General features: G+C 44.7%; 1 protein-coding gene across 1 annotated transcript in view; it reads right to left on the reverse strand.

The window, feature by feature from the left end:
• Positions 1 to 2779: 2779 nt before the first annotated feature.
• The window catches only part of IARS1 (isoleucyl-tRNA synthetase 1), a gene marked incomplete at its 5' end in the record, with an annotated part of 97193 nt that continues 87237 nt past the window's right edge, over positions 2780 to 12735 (reverse strand). Inside the window, 3 exons of the mRNA XM_084269570.1 lie at positions 2780 to 3395; positions 7885 to 8037; positions 9482 to 9625. Of these exons, the coding sequence (XP_084125696.1) occupies positions 3313 to 3395; positions 7885 to 8037; positions 9482 to 9625 (380 nt within the window). The 3' untranslated portion in view covers positions 2780 to 3312. The remainder of the gene's footprint in view (positions 3396 to 7884; positions 8038 to 9481; positions 9626 to 12735) is intronic.

Here is a 12735-nt window from a genome sequence, read left to right on the forward strand (position 1 = left end):
GAAAAGCATGTGCAGTGAAGAAAGGAGATGAGGTGCAGCAGGGCAAGGGAAGCACCAGTGAACACAGCGCAGTATTTCTGACCCTGGAAATTAAGTCTGTAACCCTGGAAGGAAACAGGTGGTGTAACATTGCCCTGCAATACCCACTTCACTTCAAAGAATCAAGATCTTAGGGGGGAAAAAAGGCTCAATCAAGCTACATGGAGAGACAACAGCTTTAAAGCCTTCACGGCATGCCCTAGAGAGTCCAGCTGCTTTCAAGGTCTTCCTTCTGTCATCTTTATGCTCAAACCCCACTTGGAAAAGAAAAAAGATAATTTACTGGAGGATTTCTTGGGTAAACTTCTCTGAAAACAGACTAACAGACTTGGCACTAACTGAACAAGGAAGAGAGGTCTGCAGAGTTTTGAAAGACAACCCTTGGTGCCACACTGCCACTTGGAACAAGACTTTCACCGCTCCCTGGCCGCATTCTGACAGCAACTTTCTTACACTGTGCGACATGTGCTACCTTTACTTACTACACATCCCTGTTCAGTATTTTACCAAAACAAAAGAAATGCAGGCAGGTAACCCAGAGAGATCCAGACACATCCACATCTATTCCAACACGAAGCATCAGGCCTGCAGCATCCCTCCGTTACGGTGGTGTGCGAATACCAGCGCATCATTGCAGGGGCACTCTGTGCCTACACTGCAGAACCTCTGCAAAAGCAGGTCAACATCCCAGCATCTTCTGGCGTTATTTTGTCTCATTTTATGTGGCAAGACTAGAAACCCGTGGGAGAACAGCATTCCAGCCTCCTGCATGCAGGTGAAATTGTGATGAAATAGGATGGAGAAACCACTATGACTCATGTCTACTTTGCAGTTGATCATCCATCCTCTCCTTGTCTCGAAGTAACCATTTGCTCCTCTCTGGTGTTTCAGTTGCTCTTCACAGGACAGCACACACTCTTATTCCGTAAGCAACCTCCGAGGAGCAGGTAATGGGTAGTCACACTCACACAGCAACCTTCAGGCAGCCTCACACATAAAGTAAGTAACTAGACTAATCTCAACTCTAAATAAATCAAGTGCAGTCTTTGCTAACTGTGTCTTCAAGCCTCCTGCCTACATGCAGGTCTCAAAGAACTAGGGGGGACACACGGACTTCTCAGCAGTGGTTTTCCTTCACCCCCTTCCTGTGAGTAAGTCATTTAAATCCTTTACCCCTGGCAGTAAGTTTTCTCAGCATGTTGCACAGAACATCTTCACAGAGAAAGCTCATGTCCAAGTCAAGGAAAAGGCTGGTTTTCCTTTTCAGCACAAAGCAGTAAAGAAAATCCAGGAAACCCAGTTCCTCACAGGAAGGACGAGATCATCGGGCCAAGGCCCCAAAACCTATTTCTTAAGGGCAGATTATTTTTGACATTAAGCAGCTGTAAGTATCTTTGAGAAAGAAAAAAGGTTCTGTTAAAGATTATCTGTTTACATTTGTAACTCTTGCAGACTGAATTCATAAATCTTGGCTGGGCTTTTCATTTACTGGAAAGTGCATCTGTGTGTGTTACATCTCTAATCCAGGCCTTGCACAGAACTTGGCCAGGCAACATCCATAGAAAGAAAACACTGTGCATAGCACAAAATGCCAAATCCCAAGTAACTCTTTTAAACATTCAAGCACCATTGTCCCCTTAGCTTGTGTCATTACCAATGAGGTTAGATTGCAATCGTTCGCCATCTCCATTTACTCTCCATAAAGCAAGTTACTCACCTTGGGCACAGCAGCTTTACCTTTGCAGGAGACAGACACTGAACATTCTTAATGTGACCAAAAAAAAAAAAAAATCAATACAAATTTGATTTCCATGTCACTACGTCAATAAAGAGATAAGCAGGCCGACTTAGAGGGAAAGGCAGAGGGCAACGTCCAATATTCACTCGACTGAGCAGCCCAGTGATGATTCAGTACGTTCAGGCACCAACATTTTTAATACTGATAAAAATAGTTTTATGTAAGCTGAATGCCAGAGACTTGATTTACTTCAAACGAGGACTGACAATTTTGGTATGGTCCACTAGAGCACAGTAGTTACACAGAACATTTATTTATAGTCATTCCCACTAACACAGTGTTATCACAAGAAAAGCTTTGGTTTATATTCTCAGTGTAAATTCGAAAAACACAGAGCAATGGAAAAACACGCTGGGTGAGACCTTGTTATCCTTACCAAGTGCTACTCTCTGGTAATGCTCTCGTTCGCAGTGTATGTCATCTCCTTCTCAGGAAGCTAATAAAGGCAGAGCAGCAACGGCAGCTGCACACACATACACCTTCTCCAGTTCAGTACTCTGTACTACAGCAAGCTTCAACGCTGAGTAACAGCACTGCTGTGATGCTGGGAAACTTCACTGTACCGAAGTTCCCACTCCAGCCTAAGTTCACTGGTCAAAAACCTTCCTCAAACTGAAAAACAAAAGCCTGTTACTTCACATGTCTACCAATACACAGGTTAACACTGAAACAGCTGGCAAGTTACATTGTCTATTACAAAAACTAAAAGCCCAGCAGCTAACTTCAATCTAAACCCCCTTTTAAAGCTGATACCAAAGCTAAGAACCCTCCCCAAAAGCCCTACCAAAACCTGTATCCCAGTCAGCCACTGGCATCCAGTACAGACACGTCCAGATTTCAAACTGCCCTGGGTTTCTGGTCTCCACAGCATGTTGAGTGTTACCTGCTTTAGACAACGTAAGGAAGCAAAGTACTCAGAGCCCAGGGAAACAAGAGTTGGGAGATGAAGCAAATTTATTGTTCCAAGTGTTGAAATTCAGGAGTATTTTAAATCAACAGCCACACACTTCATGAAAATCCTGCTAGTATGAATAAAGAAATCTGGGTGACCCTTAAATAAGATGCAAAGCTACTGAACATGGGTTTCACGTATCACAGAGCCTCGCAGGTAACCCACAGTTTAGAAAAATCTAAAATGCCCTCTGCGGGAAGGACAGGCAGAGAACAGCATCACTGAGGTACTAGTCCCATTCCTTTCAGGCAAATTACTGCATAGATATCTAAGGTTAAAGAGTTCTGACATTTTTCTGAACAGCTTTTACAGTGTCATAAGATAACATAAGGAAAATACATTGTATTTGAACCCAAAGAGCAGCATATTAGACATGCACTGGTAGAAAACATCCTGTGTGCGATCTGAGATGTTGCAAGTACCATACACAGCTCGGATGTTCATCTAAAAGCAGACTAATTTAACTGGACTTCATTTCTTGTGGAAAAAAGTCTACATGGTTTTATTCATACAAGTGGAATTCTCAACATTCAGCCGTGGTGGGCATAACGCGGACATAGACAGTCTTCATGTTCAAGTTCTTCATGGAGATGTCCTTTGTGATCTCTGACCCAAGAAAACAAGAGAGAAACAGAACACAGTTAGTACTCTTGCTTGCAGGTAAAACCACAAACACTTTTTCCTCCTTTATTCAGACAGTTCTGCCAGTTCAGTCAAAATGGGACTGGGACAGAAACTGCTCAGCTCAACATTCCCTCCTGGTGAAGCCCAGTGAGGGTCACTGCACGGCAGGACCGCTGCTGCGGGACTCGAAGATACTCTTGAAGGTTACACAGTTGGGTTTTTGGACACCTATGCCAACCCACAGCTCCCAGCTTCACAACCACGCAGAGCAACAGCTGCTTCCAAAACCTGTCTTATAATGGAGCAACATGAAGTCCAGTTACCACCACCACAAAGCATTGAGAAAAGCATCCCTTTTACATGGTACATGCGAACAGCCATGTAGGCAGGTTACAGATCCAGCTCCTCTGGTATCTATTGCTGACAGAAGACCAAGTGTGTGTGAAGGATGAGAACAACATCATGCAGATGTTCATTTGAGTCCTATACCTAAAGCAGAGGCTGTACCAACAGCAGGGTGATTCAGGGCCTGTGGTTATTTATGGAATACAAAGTAAATCACCCTTTGTGGCTACAAAAGTATCTCCTGCAAAGCTGGCAGGAAAGGAAATCTCTCTCCCTACTCTTGCCACCTCACAGAGCGCCTTCCCCAAAGTGCTAGACCCCTGCTAGCTCAATGCATCCCAGCACCCATCAGCTGTAGCAAACTACCCCAGTAACAGAACAGGATACTTTGCTTCACAGGTGTACCTCCTGCTGTTCCAAACCACTGGAGTAACAAACATACCAGAGGTCTCTCTACTAAGAAACTTGAAAGCTGTAGGAAGCTTCCAAGTGGTAACCACAACTACACCCACTGAAACCAAAGCAGAAGAGTCCTGGGGGTTAGTGTGTTACTCAGCACACCAGAATCCCTACGCACAAGCAAACAGAAGATAACTTCAGGTTCTGGCACTGGTGTTGGTGCAGATGACAGATTACTGACACTGAGAATGGCCTGGTGTGTGTTCAGGAGAAGCCATTTACTGCCCTGTATGACAAGCCTGACGTCTGATGCTGACGCTGCTCTGACTTGGGCTCACCTCCAGCCGAGAGCAGCGAGGCCCTGCCCGGGTGCTGGGGCAGCCAGCCTGCCAGGTGCAGCCATGGAGATAACGTACAAGCAGTTTAGCTTTTCAGTGACGTGATGTCCAAGTGAAAACTGATTCCAGAAATGGCAGCAAGAAGTTTTGTTTCCATGTAACTGCTCCCCTGCCTTCTAACACTAAGGCTTTCCACCACAAATACTTCATTTTTAGGCAGGGCAGATAAAGTCTGCATCCAAGTTTAAAAGCCATCTACAAATTAAATAATGAAGCCACCTGTATGGCTCTTGGAAACTTGCTTATCAACAGAAGGCAAGGAGGCCCCCTCCTTTCTGTGCCAGCACCTCCAAAGGCCAAGCTCTGAAGCCCGCGCAGTGAGTCGTGCTTTCACCCCAAAGGGGTCCCTGGATCAGGTGCCTGTAACGTGCGTTTCCACCTCAGGACTGAGCAATGCTCACTGCGAGGCTCACCGGAAGACTCACCGCAACGCTCAGCGCCGCGTAGCGTGTGTCGGCAGAACACATTTCCAGCGCTGCAGTGCGGGGTGAAACCCGCCTTGGCTTCGGAAGCGCTGGCAAGCGTCTGCGCAACGCCCAGCAGGTGCCCGACTGCCCGTGCCCGGCAGCTTCTATCAGAACAGTGTTTCCAGCTCTGATAACTCACTTCCCATCAAGGGATTTTTTTTCCCCCCTTTCCTTTTCACCTCCCAATTCACAAGTTGCTTTCATCAGATGGTTCAAATGGCTAACAGCAAATCGTGTTCTATTTTTAGAATACACTATCAAAACAGCTACTCAAGAGACTGAACCATTTGCTTTGAAGGAAGGACCTTGAAATAGATTGAGAAACAAGAATAGGGGATTACAAAGTTGCAGCAGTGCACATAACCATTACCTGAACCCACGTTTACCAGAGGCATGAAAATATTTGTTTGATATGCAGCACTTATCACAGAGACATCTGAAGATAACAGTATGACCACTTCAGTGGTCACACCATAAAAAACTGTTACTAGGAGAGCTGCATTGTGAGAATTCAACCTGAGAGTGCAGCAGCACAGCTACATGGCAAAAGTGTTGGCTCCAGAAATAACCCTCAGGGACCAAGTTCTCTATGTTCTGAGTCTCAAATCAGCCAAGTTGGTTGGTTTAGCCTTTGAAGAGCTGTCAAAGCTGATCTCAGACACCACCACAAATTGTCATTTTAGACACATTAAGCAGCTCTGAAGAGCTCATACAACAAGTATGTTACAGGTAAAAGCAGTTTAAGAATCCTTACTCAAATTGAGATTTAAAGGCTCTAAAGTTTTCCTGTTCTGTCAGTCACTTCCCTCTATCAAAGCTCCAAAGTTTTCTACAACAGCCACTGTGGTGCCTTAACTGAATCATATGCTGCTGTGAACCCTTTTGCCCTGTTACAACAACAGAAGCAAAAAAAAGAAACAGTGTAACAGAAATTGCTCCTCAGCAGTGCAATTTCCAACATTTCGCACACAAACACATTTTTTGCTTATGCAAATGACATGTGGCTGAGATATTTGGTTCTTACACCTTGCGCTGTTTCCAAACACCACAGGCTCCCCTTCTCTCTGTTTGTTAACACCACTGAGCAGGTTATTTTTAGCATTAGCTCAAACTATCCCTAGAAAGTCTCACCAACATTCTCGATCCATTTCACTTACAAAAATGGCTTTGGAATAAACAGAGTTTAGGTCACATGAAATACTAAATAAACCCCAACCCAATCAGAAATCCAGGACAGAAGAACCACACCTGACTTGCTCTCACTCTACCCTCTCCTACGGGAGCCCCTTCAGCCCAGATGGGCAGCTAAGGGACCCATGTCAGCCAGCTACACTGAAGCTACATGAGGGAAACTCATTCCCTCCTAGGATTAGGGAACTTGTTTTAACAAGATGTCTAACCCCAAGACGTGGTAAACTAACCTTAAGTGTCACGTATCCTTCCCAAAGCATCTGTCAATCACACCATTATCATTAACTAGAGACACAATCCTTCCCATCTCATTCCAAGAGGTGAACTTTCCTGAACACACAGAAGTATCTGGGGTTCCTATCACCTAGCTTCCAACCCATTCTTTCTGTCCAAGTCCCAAATCTTTCTCAGGCTCAACTTTTTAGCACTCCAGATGGCTACATCGTTAGTCTTATCTTTTTCATGAATCAGAAATCCTGTTTCCTAGCCTCACCATCTGTCTGTGGTTTTGGAGGATCCTTTAGCATTTCAGCTCCGCAACTGATGAAGCTTCCAGTTTCCCAGGTATTCTGAATTAACTGCAGCTGCCGTGCCCAACACCATCTGACCTACTCACACAGCTCTAAAATAGATCCATACACTTTTCCCTCAAATCCCATTCTCCAAAAGGAAGAAGAAAATAATCTGCAAACACACGAATGTCACAAGAACAATTTGAACAGGTTCTTAAAATATTCACACTTTAGAGTTACTCACTTCTAGGAGGAGATTCACTTGCTCTGCTTAGTCACAGGAGCATTAAACTACCACTTAAACTATTAGTGACAAGGGATAAGGACAAGGCTGAGGTCCTTAATTCCTTCTCTACCTCAGTCTATAATAGTAAAGATGGTTATTCCCTGAATACTCATCCTCAGGATCTGGCTGAGAGGGTAAGAACAGCAAAATTCCCATGGTTAAGGAGGAAATGATTAGCTACCTAATCGGCCAGTTAGACACTAACAAGTCAATGGGACCTGATGGGATTCACCCGAGGGTGCTGAGAGAGCTGGCAGATGTGGTAGCCAAACCCCTTTCCATCATACAGAAGAATGGCCAGAAGGAGGATCTGGGGAACTACAGGCCTGTCAGCCTGACCTCAGTCCCAGGGAAGATCATGGAGAGGGTCATCTTGGGAGCTGTCATGCAGCACATGCGTGATGGCCAGAGGATCAGGCCCAGTCAACATGGGTTTACAAAAGGTAGATCCTGTCAAACTAACCTGATCACCTTCAATGACAAGGTGACCCGCTTAACGGACAAGGGGAAGGCTGTGGATGTGTCTGCCTGGACTTCAGTAAAGCCTTTGACAGGGTTTCTCACAGCATTCTGACTTGATCTTCAAAGGTCTCTTCCAACCTTGTGATTCTGTTAAACTGCTGACTGACCTTTCTGCTGCAAAGGGGAGACACTTTTACAGACCTTGTCTTGGCCATTTCATAAAGGGAATGCACTAAAGCTTGGAATTCATAAACACATGTCTGTGCTCATCTGAATTACTGGGCAAAATTAGAAACCAATGTGTGAACAGTGTGCTTTTAGTAATTAAACTAGACATCAGGTTACATTACCTAGTCCTCAACAACTACTTGCAGGTATCCTTGGCCAAGCAATCAAAAAGTTTGTGCTTACCCTGAGTTTGTGCTTCATCCAGGAACAGTTGTAGCCTCCTGCTTCTGAGCCCAAAAACCTTTGCTGTTTCATGTAGAAGACCTTGGTACGTTAATCCATTCTGACCAACAGGGTTCTCCATGAGAAGAGTTCCCACTGTTCCTTTCTGACATTCTGAACAAGATAAGGAGTTGGGTCACTATTGGTGAGGAATGACATTACTCTGTTCATTTTGGTCAACTGAAATTTAGGATTTTTTCTCTCTCATCTCTGTTTCTTCCTAGTGCTGAGTCATTATCAATACCAGCCCTACTTACAGATAGTTATTAAATAAGGTCATGAATCATAGAATCAGACACGTGAGTATTAACAGCCTGACAAACAAAACTTTGCAGGGTATCAACTGGAGACTGGGGAACGACATTTTAACAAGACACACAAACCACTAACAACCAACAAAGCTCACAAAGCACTTTCTGGTGAGCAAATCCCCAGCTAAAACCCACATTTTTGGCCCAAGTAGGTTCCCTGCAGTGTCAATAAAAGTCCACATGGACAGGTCAGAAAGGACTCATAGCAGGGCAGACATCCAGAGTAAGCCACCAACACCATCATCTCTGGGGTCACCAGGACAGGACAGACACAGAGCTGTTGGAGTGAGTCCAGAGGAGGCCACATTAATGCTCAGAAGGCTGGAGCACCTCTTGCTATGAACACAGACTGACAGAGCTGGGGTGGTTCGGTGTGGAGAAGACTCTGGGGTGACCTTACTGTGGCCTTTCAATACTTAAAGGGGGATTACAAGATGGAGAAAGACTTTTTACCCAGGTCTGCAGTGACATGAAAGGGATAACGGTTTTAAACTGGAAGCAGGTAGACTTAGATATTAGGAAGAAATCCTACCCAGGGAGTGTGGGAGGCCCTGGCACAGGCTGCCCAGAGAACCTGGGGCTGACTCTGGACCCCCGGCAGGGTTCAAGGCCGGTCTGGATGGGGTTTTGGACACCCTGGGCTCGTGGAGGGTGTCCCTGCCCATGGCAGGGGGTGGCACTAGAGGCGCTGTGAGGTGCCTTCCAACCCAAACTGTTCTGTGATTCCATGAACATGTTTTTCCCAGCATAAGGTTTCAGAGAGAAGTTACAAACTCAGCAGCTGTGGTACTCGCACAGATCTTTTCTCCAGATCAGGGTAATAATACAATTCATTTGGCTTTTAAGTAGCACTAAGAAGTGTTTCACAGTCTGTTTACACTGTCTCAGTAGAGAGCTGGGGGCTCCTTCACCTCCCTCTTCATTTTTGGTCTGTTTTAGACTCAGCCCTTTAAAATAAGCTGCACAGGTGAGGTGATGGTCAGAAAGAAGAACACAATGCTGAAGGGCTCATGTTCAAATGCTATCCCTTATCTCACACTGGCTCTCCTTTTTCTTTTATGAAGAGGGTAGAAAGCTAAATAGAAACATTGTGTTTATTAGAAAGCACGTACTAGGAACAAATAAACAAAATCACCATCTACCAATGAAAATATATGTCCTTATCTTCATCAGTAAGCGATGGTGTCCAAAACTTAGATCACAAAGGGCTCAGCCTGTAAACGAGGAGAGATCGGTATCCTGCCTACCTTGTGGCTTGGCATTCATTAACTGCAAGTTGATATACTGGCAGAGCAGAGCATCAGGAGAGTTGATCAGAGCAGGTGCTGACCCTGTTGTCACATGGAGAGTCTTTCCGCTGAGACTAAGCAAGTCAGTTTTGTTTAGCAGTTCTGAAACAGAAAATGAGACCAGTCAGGCCATTACAGGGAAGCAGAGGTCCAGCTCTCGCTCGATTAGCTGACAATGAGACTTTCTAACTGCTGCTTCCACTGTGGAAGCATTTCCCTCTCAGCAATTCCCTGCTCAAGAAAGGGCATTTCTCCATTTTGAGACCTGGAACTGGTGCAGAAGTATTTTGCTTTCTTAAGGACAGAGCACTTGACCTGCTGTGGAAATGAACAGTTCTTATGCAGATAAACATACCACGCGATCTCTTATGCAGTAACAGGAGTTAAAGAACTGAAAACAAGTGAGAAGTTATTCACTTATGCCAACCATTTCTATCTCCTCCAGACCCATGACTGCTGCCTCTATCCCGAATTCCCCAGCTGGAGCAGCCCCAGACATGTGTTACTCTGCAAGAGCCGCCACTGCCTCGCGCAGCTCCCGGTGACCAGCATTGTAAGAGCCCTGGCTGGGTGGCTCAGGAATAATGCCCTCTGCAGCGGGCTTGTGTTGCATCCCACACACAACTCCAGCCATGAGCATTTCGGAAAGGACCAGACCCAGAATGGGAGCAATGTCTCAAAGGATTTTAGAAGGAACACTGGCACCCCAAAAGCAGCTGGAGAAGCTAAGGAGGTTCCTGCAAGGCAGCCCAAACACAGCGGCAAAACCATGGCTGCAACATGAAAGATACAGTGAAACAACATCGCTCTCTGCTACACAGCTCCTGCAGCTACAACAGCTCTCCAAAGGCAAACCCAGGAGGAATTCAAAAGCTTCATTTCTTGTCAGAATTGTGCATTGCCTGTACATATGGCACAGGCACCTCTGCAGCTCTTGCCAACTGGTTTCCAGTCCCGATCAGCCCTATTCGCGTGTCCCAGAGCCAATTCCAAAGCTTGTTTTCCAGCAGTTCATCTCAATGAATTAAGGGGGAGAAGCAGCACTCCTTTCTTCCAGGGATGTTTATAAATTTTAAAGTAAAAATAAGCAAAGAAAAAACAACCCACCCCCCCCACCCCCACCTAACAACCAACAAAACCTCCAAAAATCAAAGCAACCCACAAACCCCCCAAAAGCAACCTCAGGCTACAAGCTCTCAACATCTTGCCAACTGCCACAGAACATCAAAGCACGATGCACTGTGGCAAGCTTATGAGACTGCTCTGAGGAAGGATGAAGACCTCAGACTGCAACTAAGTTTCTAAATTGCTCTATTTTAAAAACCAACAGAGACTACATATATATATATATATAATTTTTTTTTTTTAAAAGGAGGTAAAACTTCATTGCTGCTTCTAAAATTTTCAAGACCCAAGACTTTATGATGCTTGTCGCCATCTGCCAGCTACCCAAACACTTCCTTGGTATGTCCAAGGCGCAGGTACAGGATTTGGTTTTGGTTTTACTTACAGAAAAGCAAGAAAATAACAAAATTCACAAGTGGAGAGGAATTAACAAGATTTCATCCTGTGGAAAAGGGAGTTGGCAGCAGTTTTTCAGAACGTGACACCGGAGCAGCACTGCCTGCCACCTACATACACCAGTCACGGGTAGGAGATGGGACTGGCACGCTTTACAGAGAGAAACACGGCTTGGTGACCTCCACGTACACTGGGCCCTGTGCAGACCTATGCAGGGCAACAAGGCATGAGCTGCAGTCATGCTGATTCATGTATTTAACAAATCCAGCCTTTTGCATTCCAGGTCTGCTGACATTTTCACAAGGAAGAGCTCATGAAAGGTGCTGTCATAAAACCCTCTGATAAGAGCAAGGGAAAAATAATAGTGTGGGCCATTTTTTCACATGTAACAATACACTTGAAAACAAGTGGATATTTTAAGTGTTCATCAATATTAAAATCCCTTTTAAAGTCAGATCTCCCTGCAGCTGAGCTTTAAGTGGCAATCCTCTTCTAAAGTTCCTCATAGCCTCATGGCCTTTTAAAAATTAAACATCAAAAAACCTTCTCGTACTCTTGTTCAGGAAACAGTGCTAAGAATAGAAGTTTTACAAAAATTAGCTATCTGAGCATCCTAGGGAGGAAACAAGACATGAACTTAAGTTTGTAGGAGTTTTGTCCCACCTTGCTTTCCCCCCTTTAAGTCCAACATGATTTACAGCTTGCTTTATTCCCAGAAGCTTACTTTTTTAATTAATGGGCATTTATCCAATATGGGTTAACTCCATGAAAGGCAAGTGCAACTCAAAAAGCATTCCCCATAATGAGTTTGGGAAGCTTGCAGCTTTCCAGCAATCTGGAGCAAAAAAGAAAGTCACAGGCAGCTGTTTCTACTGTCTCACTTGAGCCCAGCCTATCTCCATTAAATGATAACTTATTATTTATTTTTTAATGTAAAAAGAGACAATCTCTATTCTCAATTTCTGGACTTTGGTAGGAATCCCAGAGCTTTGCTCAGCGTTTGTGCAGTTACTCAAAATACATCTACGCGCTGCTGGGGAGGAAATGTTTATCCCATTATTTGAATGTTGCACTGAGAACCAGGGACATGACATATTTCAGCCTCTCTTAATACAACAACTGCCTGATTCTGAGCCATTATGCAACCCTAAGTAAATCTTCATTACAATTAGAAAATAAGATAATAAATTACTGCAAGTAAAGTGGACAGCCCTAAAAACCACAGGAAGGAAAACAGGGAGCCAGAAATATGGTTTTACTGGGTCACAATTTCATTAACACACACGGGAACGATTCAGCAACAATTTGTCCAGAGTGCACGACCTTTCTTTGCAATTCCTCTCCAGAATACTGATACCAACCCCCTGTGCCTCATCTAAAGGGATGCTGGAATCACCATTAGGCCTCACCTGTCATTCCCCATGCAAAGCTTGGGCAGACATAGCAAAGGGTTTGCACCCAAACCAAACGTCAGGAATGTCAGAGCTGGCTCTGAGATTTTTAGGTGGCTTTCTTTGGCACACACCTTCAACCCTGGCTCCTCGGGGAGCCACATCTTCTGCTCATCAATACTTATTTGAGATCTCTGCCAAACTGCAACAGAAGGGAACCTGATAATCTAATTTTTCCAAGGGAATTCTCACGTTGTTAATAAAAGGGCAGGGGAAACACTCCCTCCGCCCAGACCACTT

The sequence above is a fragment of the Gallinula chloropus genome (genome assembly GCF_964237585.1).
Source record: "Gallinula chloropus genome assembly, chromosome: 12".
Lineage (NCBI taxonomy): Eukaryota > Metazoa > Chordata > Aves > Gruiformes > Rallidae > Gallinula > Gallinula chloropus.